The sequence below is a fragment of the Mus caroli genome, unplaced genomic scaffold (assembly GCF_978045245.1).
Source record: "Mus caroli unplaced genomic scaffold, Mus_caroli_1 scaffold_1, whole genome shotgun sequence".
In the NCBI taxonomy this organism is placed as follows: domain Eukaryota; kingdom Metazoa; phylum Chordata; class Mammalia; order Rodentia; family Muridae; genus Mus; species Mus caroli.
The window spans coordinates 131,836,170-131,862,962 of NW_028227256.1; the positions used below are offsets into that span (position 1 = coordinate 131,836,170).

Below are 26,793 nucleotides of genomic sequence, written 5' to 3' on the forward strand. Positions count from 1 at the left end.
GATCTGTGTCTTCTCCTCTCTCCACCCCATTTACAGACACAGGACCCCCAGGTAGACCTCAAATGAAAGGTGATTCCTTTCTCTTCTAGGTACCCCATTGTCCCAGGACACAATCTACCCACCCCCATAGGATCCACTCAGAACGACAGGCTCCTTTCCTCTAGGTCAGGGCTGCTGGAAAGCCAAGGGCTCTGGGTAGGATTTTCTCTGGCCCTTCAGGGGACCTCCTCCAAGCAGCCTGAGGCAGACACACCCTCTACCCAGTCACTTACCCTGGAATGTGGGAGAACCAGCTTTTAGCCTCTGGGCTACTCACGTGCTCCTTCCCCTAAGCACACCTGGTTGGGTCTCCAGAGCCAAGAGGAAGAAGACCACAAAGAGTCCATCAGCTAGCTCCCTTGCCTTTGTGGGGCTTCCGCTCAGGAAAGACAAAGCTACAGAAATCTTAGAGCTAGTGCATCCCCCTGAATATTGATTCCGTCCACAGTCAAATGGAGGAGAAAAGTGAGAAAGAATTGGGTGAGGTCAGTGCTTTGGAAGGATCCAAGACTATGATGGGAGCAGCTGCGGCGCGATAGCCTGCCTATGCATGTGCTGAGCATGGCGCATGGTGGAGGAGCCTGATGCTTTTCCTCTTTAATCCTCAGTAGCACAGCTTCAACCCCAGTCCTGTAAAAGCACAGGCAGACCCAATAGGATTCCAGCAGAACCAAGACAGTTGGTGAAACAGGACAGGCAACTCCCATGCTATAAACTGTGAGTGGAAGTTCACCAGTGGTGGCCCACGCCTTTAGTTCCAGCACTCGGGAGGCAGAGGCAGGCAGATCTCTTGAATTCGAGGCTGGACTGGTCTACACAGCTAGTTCCAAGACAGCCAGGGATACACAGAGAAACTATCTCAAAAAACAAAATATTGACAGGTCTCAGGACTGACAGGATAAATGTGAAGGCGAGGGAAGGAAGGCCATGGGCCAGTCCTGAGAAAGATCAGCTGTGATGTCAGCTATGAATGTCAGCTCCCCCTCCCTTGCACTCCTGGGCCCTCTTTGGCCTGTAGCTCACAGCTGCCTCTGTTGGTGAGGCAGAGGCATCGTCCTGCTTCCCACCTGGCTTTGTCAGAGATGGAACCTCAGCTTTGTCTCCACCTTTGTGTAGGGACAGGTGAAGCCAGATGGGGACCAGCTCAAAGTCCCCTGTGATTAGGAAAGACAACTTAAACTTATCTTAGCACGCTCTCTTGTCATTCCCATTCTCAAACCAAGATGCTGACTGCTTCTACCTCCGTGTAGAACCAGGAAATCAGAGTTCAGCTACAGTAGTCACTCAGCAGACTCTGCCAGTCCCAACCCATTACCACAGTTAGGGAGGATCTGGGGCAGGGGAGGCCTAGCAAAGCCCCAGGGGTCTGAGGGGGGACGGAGGAAGGGGAGAACACCCTCTTCCTCTGTGGGCAGGCAACCATGCACATATGACACAGAGGGTCGCCAGCAGGATAACGTCAACGGTGACTTTGGCTCCTGCATATAACCCCAGCACTCAGGAGGCAGAAGGCTCACCACAGGTCTGAGCCTGGTTCACATAGTGAATTCCAGGCCAGAAAGGACTGCATAATGAGTTTCACAAAACCACAAAAACCCAGGGCTGGTGAGGTGGCCTCATGGGTAAGAATACTTGCCACTAGGCTGGTGACCCAGGCTTGATCTCTGGAACCCACCTAGTGGTACAAGAGAAGCAACTTCCACAAGTTGTCTTCTGACCTCCACGTGTGCATCACACACACACACACACACACACACACACACACACACACACACCGTTTCTTAAACATAAATAACAATAAATGAGTCATTCTATAACTCCAACTTATCTACTTCTTGCTTAAAAACATTTATTTAAAATGAAAAAGAATGATATTTTACTCTCTGCAGCCTGGGCTAGGGGGAGCACGGGAGGCCTCCTAGGACTCTTAGCACTCTCTAGACCAGAAGCTGCCACCAGGGCAGAGACCCAAACCCAAAGAACAGAAGCTCCGGGGCACTGGCGTGAGAACATGAATTTGGGAAGGAGCAATTCTTCAGGAAGCCCGTGAAGCCTTTCTGAGGTAGGGACCACCCAGGCGAAGCCTCTAACTGTCCTTGGGCGCCAGGATCTGCTGGACATAGTTGACAACGTTGCTGTGGAGCTGGGAAGCAGTGGCGGCAAAGGTGTCCTTGGCCAGGGTCCGGGCCATCTCGCTGCCACCCATCATGGCGTGGTACAGAGGCAGAGTATATTTCTGCTTTCCCTGTAAGAAACAGACACCCGTCCTCAGTAGCTTACTCAGTGGGTCTACCCAGCCCCTCCTCCTCCAACTGCAACCATGGTCTGAGGGCAAGGAGGGTGTGGGGGTCAGAGCAGGGGAATGAAGCGCTTCCCGTGAGAAGGACTGATTTTGGCATCTTCTAGGGCGTGGAGGAGGTCCTGGGGAAATAAGTCAAGTGTGACCCTCCAATCACGGTAACGAGGGACCATCTACGAGTGCAAATGACAATTGACAGAATGGGACTACAAACTTTTGGAAAGTTGGAAGGCAGTTAGTCACCAAAACAATGACAGCCAAAACCCAGGGCCATGTAAGGTCCATCCCGTCTGCAATTAAGCCAAAATTCACATCACTGTGCGGCAGCTGCAGGGCAAGCTCAGGAGCTCCAGAGGCTTGGCAACAGGCCAGAGGGTTCAAAGACCCCTCCCACAGGCCTCCCTTTCCCTCCCTCTCCACACAGACTCCACGACAGACAGAAGAAGCTGTCATGGCTTTGGATCCACTTGGTTCCTCCTTGCTGTGGGTTTGAGGATGCCCAGTGCATCGGAGAGCCTTTCACTCTCACAGGCATCTGCTGGCACAAGAACCTTGCCCTTCACTCCCCGCCTTTGTTCTTTGGCATGACCAGTCCTCATATTACCCAGTGCTCTCTTCCTGCTTCTGGTTAGCTCTAACTAGCTTCATCCCTTAGGTTTCACCAAAAACCCGATGTCCAAAAACTTGCAACTTTCTCTTCCCGCAGGATGAAGCTCCCCGGAGTACCACCAGCACCAGCCTGATTAGGAGGGTCCCTCAGAAGCCAGACCCACTTCCTCTGAAGCACAGACCCACATGGCTCTCCCATGGCTCTCCCGCAGGAAGACCTCAGGTATGATAATGGAGGTCCACAGCCTTTGAGGGGACCAGGGATGTAACTACCCACCTGGCTCTGCAGGAAGTCCTTCACTTTCTGGAATTCCTCTTGGTAGTCATTCTTAAGGATGATTTGGCCCCATCTGAGCCGTAACTCAGCATTCTGAGCATTGGAAATCTTTGGGTATGTCTCCCCAAGTTTTTTCACATTTCCTAGAAAAGAGAGAGTGATGGGTTATTGATGGCCGGCTGAAAAGCCCAGAAGTCTCATTCCTGAGGCCATTGAGTGAGTATCTGCCCTCATTCCCTTCGAAAGCACTTGCAGAAACCTTCAGGAGGTTCCCTTACCACTCACCTCTCACATGCATTCTGCTCATGTGTCTGGCATGGTGATGCTCTCAGACCACGAGCACTTTAACTCTAAGGCTCTCCCCTTAATTTTACTCCAGACTCTGTTCTCCTCGAGTTCTCTCCTACCATTATACTAACAAATTTGGATCCAGCTTTGAAATCTGAATATGTGCAGTTACTTATTCTTAGTATGAAAACCCCCTATGCCCAGAGAGGTGACTCTCACTGGGATTTGATGACTATTATTTCTGACTGGGGAACAACAAAGTATCAATGGGTCAGATGATGGAGCTCGGGAGTGCTCAGTGGCTGGGAGTGTTCGCTGTTTTTCCAGAGGACCTCAGTTCAGTTCCCAGCATCCACATCAGATGGCTTACAACCACCTGCGACCACAGCTCTAGGGTATCAATACCCTCTTCTGGCCTCCGTGGGTACTCACACACGGGGCAGACACACACATACTTCAATAAATCTTTAAAGTAATTTTTAAATAAGAGTTTTGGTGACTAGGTTGAAATCTTAGCCCAACCCTTTAGTAATTGTGTCAGTTACTGGTGCCTTTCTGATACAGTCTCTGCTACCTGGGGATTAAATGGCCTCACAGAAACAGAGTTTACAGAGGGCCCTGCATAACCAGGGCCCTGATGGATGCCAGGCTTTGTTAATTTGATCTTGCCACTTGTCCATGTAACCTTCACCGTTTTGATGGCATAGTCTTGTGAAGTCTCAGCCTCCCTTCTCTGAATCGACCTCTGACCTCTGACATGAAGCTGTGCACCCAAGGAGCCTGGATTCAGTGTGACAAGGAGGTAACCCACTATCCTTACCAGGAGGGAGAGGAGACCTCTGCAGGATCTTATCTAGGAAGTAGACAAGCTGGTAGGTCTTCCATGTAGAGATGTCCACGGCTTCAATGGCTTGCATGTCTGGCTCTGAGGTCACCCACAGCTCCGCCAGCTCTTCAGCTGGCTTCATGAGTGAGTCCCCAGGAGAGAGGTCGGGGAGGTAGGGGGGCCAGCCAGGGGTGTTCAGCCATCGATCGAACTCAAAACCTCATAGGTCAAAGAAAAGAAGGCACGTCAGCCTGCCTCTGGTTCTCTGTCTTCCAGAGGCAAGGTCTCAGGAAGCCCACACACACTGGAACCAAGGGTGGCTTCTCCCACCAGTCAACATGTCCAAGCGGTCTCCTAAGCTTGCACGCCCCATTTCCCCATCTGCGGGGTCCTGGTTGGGGTGGCATCTGGAGGCGCTCACAGTAAGACTGGACAATGCCTGTTTCTACTGTGAAACTGGTTTTTGCTTTAAAATTAGCACTCTGTCATCAGGTGACAGCCACCTTTGTAGTCAAGTGCATCCTGTTCTCCCTATCCTAACAGCACCAGGGACCAAGCCTGGGCCACCCAGCTTCCTATCCTAGCTTTGCCAAAGGCTCTGGGAGGCCACAAGCAGGGTTACTTTACCTTTTGGCGCCTCGGTTGTTTGTAAGGTGGGGGTGCTAGGCCCCACCTTAGTTGACAGTTGCGAAGATTAAATGAGCAAATATACATTAAAAGCTTAGTGTCCTGCCTGGTGTGCAGTAAGCACTCAGTAATTATTAACTATTTTCCTTAGACCCATGACCTTGAAATCAAGGCCTCCAACCAACTGCAGGACAAGGTGCTACCAAAGCTGAAACTGACTTCGCCAAACCAACCAGAGTGATTCAGAGTTCACGTCCCGACAAGGGGTGTGGCTAACTAAGGGACTGTCTGGGCCACGTAGGGGACATCTTTTCTGCTCTATGAGGAAGTAGCACCTCCCTGCTGACATCGGGGCATGGCCAGGATTTCCCATTGCTTACAGGATTCAGAGAGACCTCACCATGAGCTCAGGGCCCCTTTTTCCTGTCCTGCTTCTAATCTGGGCAGCAGAGGTCACCACAACACTCTGAGAAGAGTCAAGAAGTCAGCCTGCCTCTGGTTCTCTGTAAGGTCTCAGGAAGCCCCCACACACTGGCCTTGAACTCACTGGAACCAAGGGTGGCTTCTCTATCCAGACCCTCTTGTCCCCACCTCCCCCAAGCTGGGGTTATAGTCGTGCCAAGGTTTTTTTTTTATTTTGTTTGTTTTGACTTGAACTGAACATAAAACTCAGGCTGGTCTTAAAGTTATGGCTATCGGCTGCCTCGGACTCCAAAGCGCTTCAGTTCACCTTAAAAAGAGGTTTTTCATTTGCTTTTATGTTTTGGTGCAGAGGGTCAAACCCAGGTCCTCATATATGACAAGTAACATTCTACCAACTGAACTACACTGCCAATTCAGGAAATTGAAGTCTGTCTTCTCTCTCTTTCTGTCCTCTCTCTCCATCTCCCTCTTTCTGGGGATTGAGTCCAGGGCCTTGTATACACTAGGCATATGCTGGACCATGGAACTCCACCCAGCCGCCAGTTATTATTCTGTGGAACAGGGCCTGGGGTCCTGAGCTGTCTCTCCAAATAGCGATTCACCAGGAACCTATGACGCCATGTCTTCCTGTCTCATCTTGCTCATTCTCTGAGTTCTTGGAAGCCAAACAGCCCAGTTTCTCTGCTTACCTGGAATGGAATCTACTCCCTTCTTCTTCAACTCAGGGAAATACTCCAGGTAGAATTCCAGAAAGTCTTCAGCCAAGATACTTTGGAATTTAAACTCATCTACATAGGCCTGTGAGGAGGGACATGGTTGTTGTTGTTGTTGTCTCTGGCCGCCCTGAGGAACAGACCCCCCTTCCCCCATCTCTCAGTCCCTCTCTGACCCCTTACCTCTTGCTGTTGGGCCCCCTCCCCCTACCCTAGCACTCTGGCCCAGCTGCTTTACCTGTTCCTCGTCCTTCTCCCCACATGGAGAGTTGACTGTACCTTGAGAAACTTGTCAAACTGATCCTGATCACCCACCAGGTGGGCCAGGTATGAGACAAAGCAGTAACCTTTCTCGTAGGGGGTCTCATTGTAGGTGTCATCGGGGTCCACACCTGACAGGGGAGAGAGCAGACAGGACTGAGTGTTTGTACGCACCCCCTCTGCCTTCAGATTACAGACTGACTGTTGGAATTGACCCGACTACACCTTTCCCGGTACAGCGAAGGTTTCTAGGCCACCGATAGTCCTTCCCAAAGGTGATAGCAGAGGGTCAGTAACTATGGATCTAAGACAGGGTCAGGAAGACCAGTGGTTCAAAGGGGCTAGCACATTTCCTTGGGCAGGGCCTTAACTACCTCTTAAGGTGGACCATGCTCAGACTTTTGAGTCTGGTTGGTCACCGTCTACACAGTCAACCTCCCCGATGTTGTTTTTACAACTGTCCTAGACTTAAGCTAATCACCAATGTACTAGAAGTTCATTTTACAGTCAGTGGCATCAGAGAACACATGCTTCGGTTGCACAAAAGGGTTTTAGGTTAGTCACACGTGAAACTAAAGAAAAATGCTAGAAAGCAGGAAGCCCAGAGCTGACGGGTGCATGACCTTGGGCAAGTCACTGGATCTGCCTGGTTCTGTAACATGAAGCTAGCATGATTTACCAGCCTCGTTCCTGGGACAAGAGGAACAGGGGAACAGGAGAGCAGCTATACAAAAGCCACGGCCAAGTCATTAAGAACTTAGTGGCTGAAATGGTTGTGTTCAGTCGGCTTACAGAGCAGGGGATGGCCAGAGTACTATAGTGGCCCACCACTCAAAAAAAGCATTCTAACATGTGGCTCAGACTAACTTGGGGCTCCAAGAGTAATTTACTGGGGTGGGGGTCAGGGGGACAGGAAGACAGAGGAGCCTTCTGGACCTGGTTCAATCTTCACCCGGAGCTTGTTGAGTGGGTTTTCCTCTCCGGAGACATTCATGTGCTGACGCAGCAGAGCCCTCCCTGTGGCAGCCTCCAAGCAAGTGTAAGCAGCTCCTGGCCAGAAACAAACCATAAACCCCAAATTCACCAAGTCCACATTTCCCCTGACAGAGGCGCTGTGCTGTCCTCTTGTGGTCTGAGGCTCAACGGCATTACCTCTCAGAGTGGCACAGAACATGACTCAACCCCTCCCTAGCTCTCGGAGGTCTGGTGAACCTGACTGTGGGGCTCTGTCCCATCAGGACTAGGGGAACCCTTCCTTGTCAACCATGATGAATGTGTTTTTATTTTTAGGTAACAACTTAGTCTCTATGAAACTTAAAATAGTTTTCCTCGGATGATCCTGTGTGCAAAAGAAACTGTCATCTTCAAAAACGCCAAACACCTAGCCTGGGCGTGGTGGCACAGGTCCTGACTCATCTACCGTCAGGGGGGAGCAGAGGCAGGTGGATCCCTGTGAGTTTAAGGTTGGTCAGTCTACACAGGCCATCTGGGGCTACATAGGAAACCTTGTCTCAAAAAAAGAAAAAAAAAATTTAACTGTCCCTTACATTTCCCCCTAGCTTTAAAGACAGTACCTTGGGAGCCAGTGGCGTGGCTCAGTGGGTAAAGGAGCCTGGCACCAAGCCCTAGTGCCTCCAATCAATCACCAAGGTTAGTACAAAAGGAAGGAAGCCATTCCAGAAAGCTGGTCTCTGACTTCCACACAAACACTGTGGTGTGTGCATACAGACACACACTTTGACTCTGCCACTCACTACATGTTCTGACTCTGAGCCTCCCTTGGCCTCAGTTTTTTCTTCTGCCCAATGGGAAAATAAAAGTGTGCTATGGGATTCTAGTACTTTAAAGCTCTGCTAAGCTAAATTCACTATGTAGTCCAGGCTAGCCTTGAAGTCAGTTCAGGCACCATGCCCTACCGGATGTGGTCTTTCCTTTTTTATTTTTTAGGATTTATTTATTTTATTTATATGAGTACACTGTCACTATCTTCAGACACACCAGAAGAGGGCATCAGATCCCCATTACAGATGGTTATGAACTACCATGTGGTTGTTGGGAATTGAACTCAGGACCTCTGAAGAGCAGTCAGTGCTCTTAACCACTGAGCCATCTCTCCAGCCCTGTCTTTCCTTTTTTAAGACAGGGTCCTACTATATGACCCTGGTTGGCCTCAAACTTGTGACCTTCCTGCTTTAGTTCCCCAGTGCTAAGTAAGGACTCACAACTGTGAGTCACTATGCCCAGTTTGCCACAGGATTCTTATGGCTGGTTAAGAGATTCAGAAACAAAATCTTGCTCTGTTCACTTTTAGTAAGAGTACAGCGCTGATCAAACTATTTGGGACGAAAAGGATAACACACACTGAAAATCTTTACCATGTTCAGACCCAGAGGTGATGTTTTTCTTTTTTGGTTTGTTTTTTGTTTTTGTTTTTCTTTTTTGTTTTTGTTTTTTCGAGGTAGCGTTTCTCTGTATAGCCCTGGCCGTCCTGGAACTCACTCTGTAGACCAGGCTGGCCCTGAATACAGAAATCCGCTTGCCTCTGCCTCAAAGTGCTGGGATTAAAGGCGTGCGCCACCACTGCCCGGCTGGTTTTGTTTTCTCAAGACAAGATTTCTCTATCAACCCTGGCTGTCCTGGAACTTGCTCTGTAGACCAGGCTAGCCTTGAATCCAGAGAGATCAGTCTTCTACCCCCTGAGTGCTGGAATCAAAGCCATGTGCCAGCACCTCCAGGGCAGTGATGATGTTTCTAATAGTCTTTCTTACTGAAATCTTCTGAGGTATGCACTGACGTGTGTGTGTGTGTGTGTGTGTGTGTGTGTGTATAATTGTCACAGCATTTCTTTTTCCTTTTGAGACAGGGTCTCCTGTAGCTCAGGCTGGCCTCACTAGCCTCGACCTTCTGATTCTTCTGCCTCGACCTTCTGAAAGTGAGAATTACAGGCATGCACCATCATGCCCATTTTAATGTCTGCCCCAGAACCCAGAGACCCATGCATCCTAGGCATCAACCACTGAGCTACTCCCCACCCCACCCTGGCCTCAGTACTGAATACTCAGCCTTGTTCAGGCACTCACTCTACCTAACGGGCTATGTTACCAGCTCAAACCCTATTACATTTAATGAAAAAATTTTAAACTCTTTTCTTTCTTTAATGCTTTGAATTATTTTTGAGAATTAAAAAATTTAAATACTACTGTCAAGCTAGTTTAAAACCATTGATGAGAGCAAGGAATGATATAGCATATGACTTTAATCCCAGGGCTCAGGAGGCAGAGACAGGTAGGTGGATCTCTGGTCTATATAGTGAGTCCCTGGCCAGCCAGGCATGCACAGTGAGAACCTGTCTCAAAAGAAAAACAAACAAACCAAACCTAGAGATGTTTGAGCTTTCATACTCATGTACAGAAATTGAGTTTTTAGGAGGTAGAGGCAGGAGGGGGGAGTCTGACCTGGCTATATAGTGGCTATATAGGAGTCTGATCTATATAGTGAGTTCCAGACCAGAAGAACCTGCATAGCAAGAACTTGCCTGAACCCTGCCCTTCAGTACTGGAGATTGAACCCAGGAAAGCACTTTGCCAGCTGAACAAATGAACTGTATCCTCAGCCCAAGACCTGTCTCAAAAAAGCCCCAAAGTGCTGGCCATGGTGGCTGCACAACTTCCATCCCAGAACTCAGAAGGCAAGGCAGGCAGGTGATCTGTGTGAATTCAGGGCCAGCCTTCTGTGAGGTCTGTCTCAAGCAACACAACAACAAGCAATATAAACAAAAGAAAAATTAAAAGCAGCTGGAGAGGTAGCTCAGAGGTTCAGAGCTCTGACTGCTCTTGCAGAAGAACTGGTTTTGATTCCAGCACCCACGTAGCATCTCACAGCCCCTGAAACTCCTGTTCCAGGGGATCTGATGTCATCTTCCGACATCCGCAAGGACCAGGCACACACATGTTGAACATACATACATGCAGGCAAAGCATGCACACAATAAAAATGAATAAAGAAAAAAACCCCCGGGGCTGGTGAGATGGCTCAGTGGGTAAGAGCACCCTACTGCTCTTCCGAAGGTCCAGAGTTCAAATCCCAGCAACCACATGGTGGCTCACAACCATCCGTAATGAGACCTGACGCCCTCTTCTGGTGTGTCTGAAGACAGCTACAGTGTACTTACATATAATAATAAATAAATAAATCTTTAAAAAAAAAAAAAAACCCAGTTTTCAGTGTAAGTCCTGCCTCCCTTCATGCCCACACGATGAGACCACAGGAGCAGATGGCGCTAAGAATGAAGCCAGGTGCTTGGAAGGATGGCACCTTACCAAACAGGATGGTGGAGATCCTCCTCTGGGCATACATGGTGAAGCCTTCATTGAGCCAGAACTCCCCCCAGTTGGCATTGGTGACCAGGTTCCCAAACCAACTGTGGGAGATCTCATGGATGATGACGTCGGCTAAGGAGCGGTCCCCTGCTAGCAGGCACGGAGTGACAAAGGTCAGGCAAGGATTCTCCATTCCTCCAAATGGAAAGGATGGTGGCATAAAGAGCAAGTCATACCTGCCAAGAAACTGAAGTCAGGGAGGCCCTGACTCTCCAGAGCAGACCTCACCTCCCTGTCCTCCTCAGACCCACAGCTGCAGCCACTAAATAGACAGCCCTTGCTGAAGATGAAGCCTGGGCCTCTGGGTGCTTCAGGAAGCATCCCTGCCTTCACGCTCGCCTCTGAAAGGCAGCTGAGCCCCATTTTGCTCTTCTCCCAAATTGGCTGTGAGCATGCTCCACCACACTTACACCTCAGAGGCCAGCTTGGGGTCCTAAGGACCAGCCTGTATCCCCAAGCCTGCAGCTTGAAGTCTTTAAGGTAACTTCCCACAAAGAGGAAAGGCGTGCTAACAAAAGCCCTGAAGTTTCTTCACTCTCCCCACCTCGAGCCTGGCAGCGCATTTTAGTGACTTCAAAAACCTGTTCCTTCCAGATCCCTTTAGCAGCCTCAAGGAGCCTGGCCCATCCCTTCCTCTTTGCTTCCTCCTTTCCTGCGTTTCTGGGATGAGGAAGCCTTGCTCTAGGAGACAGAGGAAGGGAGAGAGGCCCGGGAGTGTGCAAAACAGCTACTTGGTTCACAAAACACATCCATTAATTGATACCACACCTTCCCCAAACATAGGGTCCGAAAAGCTTCTCTCCTGTTGCCAGAAATTCTTCTATGACCCCATTGTATTCCTCCTTGGCAGCTTCAATCAGGCAGGGCTCCGCCCACACCCGGCTCCTAAGCACAGAGAGGCAGAAGAATGCTCAGAGACTGCTTCGGCCACGGGAACCACATATAGAACACTAGCCTTCATCCCATATTTGAGCCAATGAAATGTGGCCATGTGGCCAGCCACTCTCACAGAGAAGACAAGATCAGTTTCTTTGCTCAGCCCCAAGAGGCTGTGCGTCACACCTGGGTATGAAAACCTATTGCCAAGAGAAGAGTGACTTCTGCAAGTTATTCTCATCTCTACATGCACACCGTGCACAAATGTGTGTGAGCACATGCACATGTGCACACATACACACACACACACACAAATTAAAATGTGGTCTAGAACAAGCAAAAATAAGCCCATGTATAAATAAAACTAGTACAGCAAAACAGGCGTGTTTACAGATGGCCTCTTCAACTTTTTATAATTAGAATGTTTCATAAAAATTAAGAAATAGTAAACAAGGTGGTATACACATCTATAATACCAGCATTAAAAATTTTATGTTTATTATTTTTTATTGGATATTTAAAATTGGATATTTTATTTATTTACATTTCAAATGTTATCCCCTTTCCCAGTTTCCCCTCTGCAAACCCCCTATCTCATTCCCCTCTTACCTTGCTTCTATGAGGGTGCTCCCCCACCCACCTACCCACTCCCACCTCACTGCCCTAGCATTCCTCTACACTGGGGCATCAAGCCTTCACAGGACCAAGGGCTTCTCCTCTCACTGATGCCAGATAAGGCCTCTTTAGCTCCTTCAGTCCTTCCCCTAACTCCTCCATTGGGGTCCCTGTGCTCAGTCCGATGGTTGGCTTCGAGCATCTGCATCCGTATTGGTCAGGATCTGACAGAGCAGAGTATCAGGCTCCTGTCAGCATATATATTTTTATTATGTTTATGTGAATGTATGATGTGCATGTGCAAACGTGTGCATGGCACAATGTGTGTGCGTGGGGAAGTCTAGTTCTACTGTGTAAGATCCAGCTTACATTATCAAGCTTGGTGGCAAGTACCTTTATCCAATGAGCTGTTTTACTGAAGCCTTGTAATCCCAGCACGTGGAAGGCTGAGGCAGGAGGATTGAGAGAGTTGGAGGCCATTCTGGGCTACATAGGAAGACCCTGGTCCTACTAACCAACCAACCAACCAAAGACTAAAGACAGGAAATCAGAAGTGAAGAGAGAGAAATGATACCACCCACCATCAGGAAGATATGATCAAACAGAAAGTCAATGCTGAGAGCGCCAGGGAGTAGGCCAAGGCCACTTGACTCCAAGGATGAGCTGACACCAGGATTAGGGACTCCTGAAGCCAAGGCCTGCACCTGGGGTTTGCACAAGAGGATACAAATACTATCAGCCTCACTGAGTCTGGGTAACAATTAGGAGGGATCATATACCAATGACTATTGGCTTCCACCCTCTTGCCTTCTACCCAGGACCTGGGATAGGAGCATACTGTGCCAGGAAACTCTCATGTTTAACATACAGCACAAGCCCTTTTGTGAACAAGGGATGGCCACCTGACAGGGGGATAAAGAAGCTGTCATCACTACTTTCTTTACATTTTTTGATTTGTTTGTTTGTTTGTTTGTCTGTAGGCAGGGGTTCACATAACTCAGGCTGCCCTTTACCTCACTATGTGGCTGAGGAGGACCTTGAATTTGGGATCCTCTGGCCTCCACTTTGTAAATGCTGAGATTACAGCACTGTGCCACCACCCCAGCTTTCTGCGTGCAAGGCAAGCATTTTATCAACTGAGCTACACCCCCTAAACCACCATCAGCACCAGTTAAACGGACCGTGTTACCATGTTTGACATGCTTTTGAGTCAATTTCTTATTTATTTATTTATTTATTTATTTATTATATGTAAGTACACTGTAGCTGTCTTCAGACACTCCAGAAGAGGGCGCCAGATCTCATTATGGATGGTTGTTAGCCACCATGTGGTTGCTGGGATTTGAACTCTGGACCTTTGGAAGAGCAGTTGGGTGCTCTTACCCACTGAGCCATCTCACCAGCCCCAATTTCTTTTCTCTCTTTTTTTTTTAAGATTTATTTATTTTATGGATATGAGTACATTGTAGCTATCTTCAGACATACCAGAAGAGGGCATCTGATCCCATTACAGATGGTTGTGAACCACCATGTGGTAGCTGGGAATTGAACTCAGGACTTCTGGAAGAGCAGTCAGTGCTCTTAACCACTGAGCCATCTCTCCAGCCCTTGAGTCAATTTCTTGTTTGTTTGTTTGTTTGTTTGTTTGTTTGTTTTTTAATGGTTTTTCGAGACAGGGTTTCTCTGTATAGCTCTGGCTGTCCTGGAACTCACTTTGTAGACCAGGCTGGCCTCGAACTCAGAAATTCTCCTGCCTCTGCCTCCCGAGTGCTGGGATTAAAGGAGTGCACCACCACGCCCGGCTTGAGTCAATTTCTTATGGAGGGTTCAAAAGAATATTTTATGATATGCTTTCTGTCATATGGTATGGATTCTGACATCTTTCCATTGCCATTATGATAGCATATGACTATAATTCATACACCATCTTGTTTTATTTGAAGATAGGGTCTCATTGTGCAGTCCTGGCTGGCCTCAAACAGAGATCCTATTGCCTCTGCCCTCAGAGTGCTGAGATCAAAGGTGTACACACCACATAGTCTACTTCATACTTTTGCAAATAGAATGATTGTTAGGACAAATACACCCTCAAACCACAGGCCTTTCCTTATCTTGCAATCAGAGTAAAAATCCTCTGGTGGCAAAGATGAACTCCCTGTCTATTAGGAATAAGTTAACATGTCGCTAGGGATATAGCTCAGGGTAAGAGTGCCTGTCTAGCATGCTTAAGGTCCTGGGTTTGACCCCAAGCACAGCAAAATAACAACAATCAGGACTAGTGGTGTTTTGAATGTGTGTGCTAAAAGCAGGTACCAATGAAATTCTGCTTATTATTCTATCTGATACCTAGGAGCTAACTTAATTCTTGATGCTACTAGAGTTCTTTGGAGCCCTGTGATAAAACTTGAGCTAAGGAACAACACGAGAGCCAGGAAAGGCGCCTGTACTGTGCAGTCCAAGCTTTGACCCTTTCACAGCAGGATTAAGAGAGAGATGATATGAAAATCTGAAAAATCTATTCTGGCTTTAGAAAGGATTATTTATTCTATACAGCCCCCTGTGGCTTCGAACTTAAGACTTCCTGTCTTAGCATCCCTAGTAGCTGGGGATACAGGTGTGTGCCACTGTGCCCAGCTCATGGCTGAAGTTCTTGTTTCTAGAAACTGTACAAAATACCTTTTTGCCTCCACTAAACCCGCTTAGCATCATGACAGCATATGTCTAGATTGAGGCACCTGCAGCCGGCAGAAAGGACAGTCAGTCTTTCTCCCTTTAAAAGGATGCAATGAGATCCAAGTTGCTAATCTGCAGAACTCAGTGCTAGAAGAAATGGGTTTTGGCACTGAGGTCTGTACAGTGCCAACTTAGTACTCAGCTACTAGTCAAGATCAGTCTTGTAAACTTCCACCTGAGCACCAACATCACGTGACCAAGAGACTCCACTGCAGCTCCAGCAACTGCCGCGGTACCAGCAGGACCGGCAGTCTCATGGCTGAGACATGACGAAAGGAAACGGAGAGGTGGGAAGGAGGAAGAGGAAGAGAGAACCTCTGCCAACCTACTCGGCATCTGAAGACAGATCCCACACTGCCTCCAAGAGCCATTTTAGCAGGACCACTGCCTCTGGAGGTCAATCCAACCTTGCCTATCGAGTGTTTCTTACCTGGGTCCAACCTCAGCTGAAGCCAGATCTCCAATGGCCAAAGCTATCAGATAGGAGGGGATGGGATGGCTCATCTGGAAGAAGAACTTATTTGGTCCTCTCTTCTCCCAGGTGTCTGCACTCATCACAGCTGTGAAGCCATCTGGAACCTGGCAACAGAGGGAGCATGGGAAAGAAACCTCACCCAGGGAAAAACCTCACCCGGAAAGCCTTCTTTGCATGTTTGTCTATGCTTTGTTCTTTTTGAGACAAAGTGTTTCTATGCAGCCCTAACTAACCTGGAACTTGCTGTGCATACCAGGCTGACCTGGAACTCTCAATGGTCCCCCTGCCTCTTTCTGGCTGCTTGAATTACATAACCATGCCTGGCAAAAAAAAAAAAAAGGCCTCCTCTGTCTAACTTGAAGAATAGTATGATCAAAAACCTGAACAGTGACGATGATGACTCAGAATCCATCCCGGAGAACACAAGGCTTCAAAAGCATACACGGATGGGATTTGGACTGTGTAAAATTTCTGTCAATGGATGAGGCTTGGTAGCACATGCCTTTAATACCAGTACTCAGGATCTCTGAGCATCTGAGGACAGCCTGCTCTACATCATGAGTTCCAGGCTAACCAAGGCTACATGGTAAGATGCTGCTCAAACAATAGCTGCACATGGAGATTCTACTGGATGGATGTAGTAAGTTACTAACCAGATTGGGACCTGATGGGTCTGAAGGTATGTTCTCTGTCTCTATCTCTCTCTGAGAAAGGGTCTGCCTAGATGGTCTAGGTTGGCATTGAACTCATGATTCTTGTGTCTTTGCCTCCTAAGGATTATAGACAACATTTACTTTATTATGTTTTAATTGTGTGTGTGTGTCTGTGCACATGCACGAGCTTGTGCATGCGCATGTAGGTATGTGCATATAAATGAAGGTGCCCATGAGGTGCTAGACCCCGTGCACAGAGTCACAGACAGTTGTAAGTCACCTGATGTGGGTGCTAAGAACTAAATTAGAGTCCTCTGGAAGAGCAGAAGTGCTCTTAACTGCTGAGCCATCTCTCATTCATAATCTCAAGGGCAAGCATACTAAATTAAATCGCCTTACCTCAATAAGAGCCGAATACGTGCATTTCACTGCTGGAGTGTCCAAGCAAGGGAAAAAGGCTCGGTTTAAGACCGCCTGACCCTGGGTATAGACAAAGGGTTTCTTCTTTCCTGCTGTCTGCTCGGGAGCCAACCAGCAAACCTAAGAGAGAACAGAGAGGCATTTCAGAACAGACAGATCATGAACAGAGAAAGGAGCTGGCTGACATGGGACATTTTCAGGACATTTCATAATCATTAAGACCTTTCTGATGGTCACTCTGTCCCTGACTGTCCTGTCCTAGTGTGTGTTTAATCTACTCTGGAACAGGCTATGGTCTCATGCCCGCATCACAGGGCAGATACTGCATTCCCACTGTATCCCATGGGTATCTCAGAATCAAATCAGAACCTCAGACTGAGATTCTGTGTCCTTCTGGCTGTAGCAGTTTCCCATCTAACCAGAGTTAGATATTTGCTTGTTTATTTGTTTTGAAAGGATCTTAATGTAGCACATGCAGTGCCCAGCTTTTATTTTGTAATGAATATTTATGAGGTGATTAGCTCACTCATGCAGGTTGTAAGTTGACTCTTATTCTCTCCCATATCTGGGTAGACTGGATCTCTCTTTGAAGGTATTTCTTCCAGTGATTCTTTAGAAAAGCCCAGAAGAAGGGGGACAGAGACCTTGCCTTCATACAGGTATGGTGAGATGTCCTGGTGTATCTCAGTTTCTGGTATACCAGAGCCTATCTGCAGTGCAAGGATATTTAGTCATAAGCTGGCTTTCAACCACCAGTTGTTTCCAAGACACAACTGTAGTTTTTTTAGTTACTCCAGATCTCCTTTCTGAGGACTCAGGGTTATGACTGGAGTTGAAGTCTATCAGTAAGACAATCAAGGCTCTATCACGAGAAGACACCAACCTTACTTCTGCCTGTAGCAAAAGGAAAACATACACAACGTAGGTAAAACTGTTCATGTGTGTTTGTATGAATATGTACCCATTTAAAATTGAAGGACAGGTTACACTATTCCAGGAAGGTTTCATAGGTGAAATAAAAGTGTCTGATCAGGGCTGGCGAGATGGCTCAGAGGTTAAGAGCACTGACTGCTCTTCCAGAGGTCCTGAGTTCAATTCCCAGCAACCACACGGTGGCTTATAACCATCTGTAATGGGATCCAATGCCCTCTTCTGGTGTGTCTGAAGAGAGCTATAGTGTACTCATATAAATAAAATATTAAAAAGAAAAAAGTGTCTGGTCAGACCTTTAAGGGCAAGCAAGAGTCAGATGTTAGAAGGAAAGAGAGAAGCCTTTCTCTAGCAGGTGAGAGAGGAAAGGCAGGCCTGGATGCAGGTTCTAGGAACTGCATAGCCTCTGGGAGTAGGCAGAAGGTGTGACAGGATTTTCCCTGTCCAATTACATTAAAATATTAATGTAGCAGGAGGCCTGTTATTGGACAGGGAAAAGGGAGACAGAGCTAGGAGTTGCAGAGACAGAAAGCCTCTCAGGAGAGGAAAAAAAAAGCCAAGATGGAGGCAGACAAACAGGAAGAACCTGAGCCAGCATGGCTTTAAATAGCCACAGGCAGTTACGATATCATAAAGGTTAGAATAATTGGGATAGTTTGTCTAATCTAGGTGGGCAGCTTTTTTTTTAAAGATTTATTTTAGTTATTATTATATGTAAGTACACTGTAGCTGACTTCAGACCCACCAGAAAAGAGTATCAGATCTCATTATAAATGGTTGTCAGCCACCATGTGGTTGCTGGGATTTGAACTCAGGACCTTTGGAAGAACAGTCAGTTCTCCTAACCTCTGAGCCATCTCTCCAGCCTGCTGGGCAGCTTTTATCATTATCAATTGGTCCTGAAATTATTGTATTAGCATCTTATGAATTAAGAATTTGTTGAGGGCTGGTGAGATGGCTCAGTGGGTAAGAGCACCCGACTGCTCTTCCGAAGGTCCAGAGTTCAAATCCCAGCAACCACATGGTGGCTCACAACCACCTGTAATGAGATCTGGCGCCCTCTTCTGGAGTGTCTGAAGACAGCTACAGTGTACTTACATATAATAAATAAATAAAATTAAAAAAAAAAAAAAAGAATTTGTTGAGCCGGGCGTGGTGGCGCACGCCTTTAATCCCAGCACTTGGGAGGCAGAGGCAGGCGGATTTCTGAGTTCGAGGCCAGCCTGGTCTACAAAGTGAGTTCCAGGACAGCCAAGGCTATACAGAAAAACCCTGTCTCGAAAAAACCAAAAAAAAAAAAAAAAAAAAAAAAAGAATTTGTTGATACATAAATCCGATTGGTTAATTATAAGCTTTTTGATTTACTTGGTTACTGGTATGTGGGACCCCCGATTATAGGAGTTTATGGTTGAGAAGGAACTAGCAGAGCCAGAGACAAGCAAACCAGAGCTGGGAACACAGCGATTAGTCTCTGTGGGGCACTAGCTAGAGACAGAGTGGGCGGGTGCATGGGGCTGGCATGGCATCAAAGGGAACTTGGGAGCTCTGCCCCGCCAGAGAGTTGGAGGGCAGAGTAGCCCGGCAGGACACGCCAGGGCAGAGTTGCCTGCAGTAGTGCGGCAACGTGGCTCTATTTTAATATTTCCTGCAACAGTAAGACACTAAAGATACATAAGAAAGCCACATTAGATATTGAGTTTTTCTTTGCCTGTTTTTGCTCAAGTATAATAAATGTAATTAGCCTTCCAATAAATACAATGTAGTGTGGAAGGCAGGAGGTGACACAGTAGAAAAAGCTGAAGAATACTAATGTAGTGGAGTGACCAAGGTCAACCCCAACATTCAGATGACATGTTGCTAATACATTGACTCAATACAGTGTGGTCCAAGTGACACTTCACCTCTGAATTTCCCCTTTACAATGTACAATTCCAGTCTAATCATGTAGTTATTGGGAAAACATCTGAAAGTTTTCAGTAGAAGAGCATTCTATAACATACCTGACCAGCACTCCTTCAAACTGTCAAAGTTATAAAAAACAAACAAACAAACAAAACAAAACAAAACAAAAAACAAGGAAAGCCTGACAAACTCAAAGATGGGCAGCTACACAGCTAGCTACAATATGCTGCTTTGCCTGGGCTCATGAATCAGGAAAGGAAGTAGGTAAAAAAACTAAGATGCCGCTAAAGCCTGTGGAGCCTTGTTATCCTGACAGCTGGTGTGTGCCAGCGCTGACCGACCAGATGCTAACAGGGAAATGGAAATCGTGGAAGATGTGTGAGGAGCTGTGCCCAGTTATGCCGTTAATCTGTCTTTGGTTGTTATTTTGAATTTGTAGTCCTCCTGCCTCAGCTTCCTGAGTACTGGGACTTCGGGCAATGTGCCACCATGCCTAGCTGGTATCGGGCGTTTATAGAGAGAGAAAGTTCACCAAATTCTGTCAAGTATTTAGACAAGTGCCTTGTACATCTTAGGAAACCCTGTACATTATCCCTCCGCCATCTTTGTTTACGGAGTTTTGTTTGTTTTTGCTTCGTTTGTTCTTAAATGATGTGAAGGAAACAGAACGGGGAAACGAGGAAACCTGGGCACTACCGCCCATGTGAATTCTGGGAGAAGGCGCTGCAGTGCTTGAGCGAGCGCGCTCATCAGAATGGTTGCAATGGGAAAAGAATGCACGCCAATGTCCTCAGTGAAGATCTCTGTAGTCCAAAGGGCAACCCTTTAGAGAGAGGCCTCAGCCATGATGTTTTGAAGGACAATAATTGATTCTGCTCTTTAACTTAAAGATAGTGGAAGAGCCAGGTAGTGGTGGCGCACGCCTTTAATCCCAGCACTCGGGAGGCAGAGGCAGGAGGATTTCTGAGCTGGAGGCCAGCCTGGTCTACAAAGTGAGTTCCAGGACAGCCAGGGCTATACAGAGAAACCCTGTCTCAAACAAACACAAACAAACAAACAAACGAACAAAAAGATAGTGGAAGGATAATGAGCAGGGTTTCCTAAGATGTGCAAGGCACTTGTCTAAATGCTTGACAACATCCGGTGAAAGTCTAAACCTAGGCACCTGATACGGGCCAGACATGATGGCACACTGCCAGGAGTCCCAGCACCCAGGAAGCTGAGGCAGGAGGATTACAAACTCAAAATAGATTCTGTTGTTAACTTTGACAACTTTAGAGTATGCAAATTTAGGGAGGGTTTAATTTTCCAATCCTTTTTAATTTCTAGCTCCTACTGAAAATTAGGACTCAAAATATAGCAGAGGAACCAAAGATATTTCCCAGTGTACAGCTTCCCCCCAGGCACCGAAGGGAACTTGGCTTTGCTTTTGGTGCTAGGTTATACCACGGTGCTTTCAGTTTCCCAACAAGTTCTATCGAAAGGCTCGCTTATTCCTCCAATCAAAGGAGGAAGTCAAGTGCTCTTTGGGTCAGTAAAGGGGAACTGTTAGCTGGATAAGCAAGCTCCAATAGTCTGCCAACAGCTTTGGTGAACCTTGTAACCCAGCCTAAGGCTGTCACTCTTACAAATGTCCGCTATGAATAGTTACCGTAACTTCCAATATTCGTCCAACTCTGAAAACCTTAAGACTTAAGAACCAACCGTTATTGAGAAGACTGAATTATTATAAAGTCCAGAGTACTCTAATTACACATTCCCATTTTTGCTCGGATTCGTTTAAGTCAATAGCAGGATTTCAAAGGAGGAAGTAAAAATGCTTCACGGGCTGTTTTAACCTGTGGAACCAAAAGGGCTTGCTAGCACATGAAAGGACCCTGTCAGCATCCAGCTAATTAACCAACACTGTCCAAGCTCCAGCAAGAAGAATTATAAAACAAAACAAAAAGCAAAGTTTGCGTAGCAAGTTTCTCATCCTGAAAAGACACAGAGGCTAGCGGACAAGTCGGTCCAGCACGTGTGTGTCAGAGGAGAGGCAGGGCAATCTAAGGCAAATAATCCCGACAGAGACCAGGAAGGCAGGAAGGAAGGACGGGTAGGAGGAACAAAGCACCGGCTGGAGAGGTTCGAGCCCCGGAATGGGGAGCAGGGGGCAGGAATCCAAAGCCGGCTGCTGGGGAAGAGAGTAGGGGCACGGGGATCTCCCGCGGAAGCTGCTGAAGCAGAGCCAGGTTTCCTGCTCTCCATCTCTGGGCTGCTTAGGAGCAGCAGGCTGGCCAAGGGGGCTGGGAGAGGCTGGTGGCCCCGGCACCCCGCGCGCACTCACCCCGGGTCCCTCCCCGACGCGGTAGGTGAGCTCCAGCTCGAAGCGATCGGCGGCACCGCAGGGCTGCGGGAAGGCCACGCACAGGGCTTGGCCATAGTGCGAGAAGGGCTGCGTGTGGAAAGGCACGGGCTCCGCGGGCGCCTGCTGGTCTCCCGGCTGTCCCCGTCGCAGCGTCGCCGCCGTCACCTCCAAGCAGCTGTGCGAGTCGAGCCGCAGCTCCGAGGCGCCCTCGGGAAGCAAACAACGCAGCTCCAGCGTCGCCCTGCCGCTCAGTCCGCGGCTCCCCGGACCCGGGCCCGGAGGCCCAAACTCGGCCCGCAGGTCCAGGTGCAGGTGCAGGATCTCGAAGGCGCGGAAGCTGGAGGCCGAGGCCACGTCCACGGCTTGGGCCGAGTGCAGTGGCCGCCGGGCCGCCCTGCTGTAGTTGCCTGGTCCGCCGCTCTCCATGGCTCCTGAGCGGTTGCTCACCCGCCAGGAAGGCCGGTCGCTCCTCGGGTCTTGGCAGGCTCCGCCTCGAGGCGACGCGCCACCATGCGCCCCGCCCTCCGAGGTATTCGGGCGGCCACAGCCCCTAACCCCCTGGGGCTGTCCCCTCCCTTGTGGCACACAACCCCTCTTCCTGCTTCACACAGGTTCCTCCGCTACCCTGAGACCGAAGTCGGTGGTGTGGTGGGTCACCCTAGTTCCAGGTCACCCTTGAGAATTCCCCATCTTCTAAGCAGTCTGCAGGATGCAGGGGACCAGAACCTGGATTGTAAGGCTCTGGGTTTGAAATTTCACTCACTCTCTCCACTAGGCCAGCCATTAGGGCATGTGTGACATCTTGAATGAATTGTAAAACAGGAGTTGTAATGCTGTTCTTCCGTCAAGGAAGATGTCTAGCATGCTTAGTAAACAGACACACACACACACACACACACACACACACACACACACCCGCAACCCCAGGCACGCAGATCTTTAACGCTTTTGTGTCAGGACCAGAGACGTTTTGTGATTGTTATATACCCATATGTTCCCACTCAAATTTAGTTGTTTCTATTTTTAATTTTTTTTTTAAAAAATATGGATGGGTGTTCTGCCCACGCGTATGCCTAGTGCCCGCAGATAGAGTCGGATCCCCTGGAACTGGAGCTACAGACCTTATAAGTTGTCATTGGATGCTGGGAACCAAACCAGGTCCTCTACAAGAGCAGCCAAGGACTCTCAACCGCTGGGCCATCTCTCTACCCTCAAGTTAGATTTTTAAATGAGTTCATTAAGACTAGTTAAACTCCTTAGCTATTGAAATCATGCAACTTTTTAAAAAACTATTGTGTTACTATGTAGCCCAAGGTAGTCTCAAAATAGCCATCCTACATCAGCTTGAGGAGTTATGGGATTACACCCTTCCTAGATAATATTTGTTTATCAATGCTGGAGATCAAATGTGGGGCCTTAAGTACCCTAGACAAGCACTCTGCCATTGAGCTACACCCCCATCCCTGCACGCATGGAAATGCTTAGTCGCCCATTGCATGTTCTTTGTATTTTCCTTGTGTGGCTCAGTTTGAGCTGGACACAGTGCTACATTTTGTTTCTCTTCTGTGACAGTGCCTTGCAGAGGCAACAAATGAAGAAATTAAGTGTAGCCATTTCCTAGGGATAGAAACTTTTCAGTCTTTTTTTTTTTTTTGGTTTGTAGAGACAGGGTTTTTCTGTATAGCCCTGGCTGTCCTGGAACTCACTTTGTAGACCAGGCTGTCCTGGAACTCAGAAATTCGCCTGCCTCTGCCTCCCGAGTGCTAGAATTAAAGGTATGTGCCACCACACCCGGCACTTTTCAGTCTTAAAGAAAAAAGAAGGTCATACAATTTAGGTAGCTCAGAATGTGACAAGGTTCTCGAGGTTATAGAAATAGGGACTATGGGCTGGAGAGATGGCTCAGTGGTTAAGAGCACTGACTGCTCTTCCAGAGGTCCTGAGTTCAATTCCCAGCAACCACATGGTGGCTCACAACCATCAGTAATGGGATCCGATGCCCTCTTCTGGTGTGTCTGAAGACAGCTACAGTATACTCATATAAATAAAATATATAAATCTTTTAAAAAAAGAAAAGAAAGGAAAAGAAATAGGGACCATGCAGGGACAGAGGACACTCTTTTTTTGTGGAGCTTTGGGTATGTTTCTTCAGCAGTCCAGAGTACCCCTAGCCATAGGGAACAGATATTTGTTCATGTCTTTGGAGGAGGAAAACAACAATTAAAGGTATTATCTATCCAAAGACAAAACTTCCCCCAGGAACTGGTATAGAACCTAGAGACTCACATATGCTAGGCAAATGATTTACCACTGAACTATACCCCCAGACCCCCTTCCCCTTCTCATAAGACAAGGTCTCACTAATGCAGCCCTGGCTGGCCTAGACCTGCAGCCTCAGCCTCAGAGATCTATTTACCTCTGCCTCCTGACTGCTGTGATTAAAGTCTTAACTCACCATGCATGGATCTGGGTTTTTCTTTTCTCCTTAACTTAATGCAGTAAAAATCATAGGAGCAGGGACATTCCAGTGACAACAGAGCACCTATATTGGTAAAGTGTTAGCTGCTATGTTAGCTCACCAAGAAGCTGGCACTTGAAACTTGGCCCCTCCACTTCAACCCCAAATTTGTTTAAAATGTCCTCCAAATTGCCCCTGTCCTGGGTCAGTATGCCACTGCTCCCTCTTCACCCCCTTCCCCACTATGTAAAAGGGAGAAGAGAAAAACAGCAAGCTGCTTAGGTTATTAAAAACAGTCCCTGAACAGCTTGAAGTTACTTCCAACATAAATGACTGTTGTTTATTCCATGGGATAAAAGTTCCTGTGATGGGGAGGGGCAGCTTATCCAGGAAAAGCTGCTAGACCGGGAATTCCAGAGTTCCCCAGTCAGTTCCTGCTGGATGTCACTAGGCCCTGATTTGATGCTATCTTGACTTTCTGACCCCACTGCTCCTGTCACCTCTGCTGGGTTTGATCTGATGATAATTTGCTGTGTGTCTGCTGTCTGTCTGCTCCTGTCTATCTGCTACTTGCTATTGGTTCTTTTACTTTGCTTGCTACATGCCTAATAAACTCATTCATCTGAAACTGAGAGCATGCCCACATGATTATCCAGACTGTATAGAACACCCACCTGGACTTTGGATTCTGTATTTATTCTCCAATAAAAGGCACTAGTGCTTACTTATTTATTTATTATTTAATTTTGGTTTCTGAGACAGGGTTTCTCTGTATAACCCTGGCTGTCCTGGAACTCACTTTGTAGACCAGGCTGGCCTCGAACTCAGAAATCTGCCTGCCTCTGCCTCCTGAGTGCTGGGATTAAAGGCGTGCACTACCTCTACCTGGCACTAGTGGTTTTTAAAACAGACACTGATTGTGCGGTTTGGTTCAGGAAACAAGCAAAATGATCCTAGAGCAGTGGTTCTCAACCTGTGGGCCGTGACCCTTTTGGGGGGGTGTCTAAGGACCCCCCCTTTCACCAGGGTTGCATATCAGATACCCTACACATTAGCATTCATAACAGTGGTGAAATTATAGTTACAAAATAGCAATGAAATACTTTTATGGTTGGGGATCAACCCAACATGAGGAACTGTTTTAAATGTTTGCAGGATTAGGAAACTTGAGAACCACAGCCCTAGAGCATCTCATGGGTGAAAAAGTAAAAGAGCTAAAAACTAAAATAATAACAATAGCAAAGACTGAGGGCTGGTGAGGTGGTATGAATAAAATTGGCTCCTATAGGCTCACACACTTGGATACTTAATCACCAGGGAATGGAACGCTTTGAAAGGATCAGAAAGGTTGGGAGGTGTGGCCTTGTAGGAGGAAGTGTGTCAAAAACTGGAGAGGTGCTGTGAGGTTTCAAAATCTCATGCCAGGCTCAGTCCCTCTCTCTTTTGGCTGCCTGTGGCTCACAGTGTAGAACTCTCAGCTACTTCTCCAGCACATGACTGACATAGTCCCCACAACGATGATAATACACTAAAGCGCTGAAACTATAAACAGCTCCCCAATTAAATGTTTCTTTCTTAAAAGAATCGCCTTGGCCATGGTTTCTTTCACAGCAATGGAACAGTGACTAAGACAGCTGGGAACCAGCTAAGTGGTAGAGTGCTTGTATAGTACATGTCAAGACCTAAATTCAAGTCCCATGGGGGGATGGCGAGGGGGGGGTTGGTCTCTAGATGAAACTGGCTGTGGATGAGATGTTCCCTGAGGGTGTGGGGGCCCTATATAGACCTGGATGAGGCTGGAGATAGCACTGGTCTCTTGATGAACTTGGCAGCCAATGAAAAGGCAGTTCCTGCAGACATTTTTAATGATTTTGAAAATCTCTTTGATGATGATGATGATGTCCAGTGAGGCCACCTGGTCCATGCTCCATGTCTGTGATGTGCCTGGAGTCTCTCAGGACAGGATCAGCTGATTGTGAATATTACTAGAAATCAGGACCTAGCCAACCAATAGGGGGACTGCCTGAACCTACTGGGTACTGACTGATGTCTTTGGGCATGCCAGCCTGTGTTCTTGTTTAAATAAATAAAGAGCAGTATAACAGGGAGAAAAAAAAAAGATCTTGTTGAGCCAAGTGTGGTGGTAGTACACACCTTTAATCTCAGCACTTAGGAGGCAGAGGCAGGCAGATCTCTGAATTTGAGACAAGTCTCATAATGGCTAGGGCTACACAGAGAAACCCTATCTTAAAACAAAACAAAGCAAAACAAGCAGAAAGAAGTGGTGTTGAGAGGAGGTAAGAGCCAGCCAGCACGGAGAACTGCCAAGCCTGACAAGCTAACTTTGATCCCAGGGACTTACCTGGGAGCAGAAGAGAGCTGCCTCTCCACGTTGACCTCTGACCTCTGACCTCTACACCTGCCCACTCCCATACCCACCCAGAAATAAATCTAGTAATGTTTTAAAAAGAGTCAACCGGAAGGAGTCCCCAACAGCCAAGGTTAGAACAACCTGCACAAATTAATGAGAGTATTGGATCATAGTCTTCTGGCTCCTTCTGTATTCACCCGTGTCTAGCTTGATTTCTATGCAACCTGTCTCTGTACAACTGTTTCACTAAAACTGCCACACACATCCATTTT

The 26,793-nt window shown here is 47.6% G+C and overlaps 1 protein-coding gene and 1 pseudogene across 1 annotated transcript; one reads left to right on the forward strand and one right to left on the reverse strand.

The window, feature by feature from the left end:
• Positions 1-1,863: 1,863 nt before the first annotated feature.
• Rnpep (arginyl aminopeptidase) lies at positions 1,864-22,180 on the reverse strand. Its single transcript, XM_021158679.2, has 11 exons — positions 21,672-22,180; positions 16,493-16,633; positions 15,396-15,544; positions 11,510-11,626; positions 10,682-10,917; positions 7,299-7,412; positions 6,381-6,493; positions 6,078-6,186; positions 4,333-4,557; positions 3,225-3,367; positions 1,864-2,284 (listed from the first exon to the last, which is right to left on the reverse strand). The coding sequence occupies exons 1-11, from the start codon at positions 22,116-22,118 to the stop codon at positions 2,126-2,128; spliced, it is 1,953 nt and encodes a 650-aa protein (XP_021014338.1). The 5' UTR covers positions 22,119-22,180; the 3' UTR covers positions 1,864-2,125.
• A 3,701-nt stretch (positions 22,181-25,881) lies between these two features.
• LOC110283622 (COP9 signalosome complex subunit 9 pseudogene) lies at positions 25,882-26,059 on the forward strand (annotated as a pseudogene).
• Positions 26,060-26,793: the final 734 nt, after the last annotated feature.

Bases quoted from the DNA above. Each gene is read 5' to 3' on its own strand.
- Rnpep (XM_021158679.2), bottom strand. From the start codon at position 22,118: ATGGAGAGCGGCGGACCAGGCAACTACAGCAGGGCGGCCCGGCGGCCA. The intron at 6,187-6,380 runs GTACAGTCAACT...CCCTCCTCACAG, and splicing joins AGTTTGACAAGTTTCTCAAG to GCCTATGTAGATGAGTTTAA. The intron at 2,285-3,224 runs GTGGGTAGTTAC...TGTTTCTTACAG, and splicing joins AGGACTTCCTGCAGAGCCAG to GGAAAGCAGAAATATACTCT.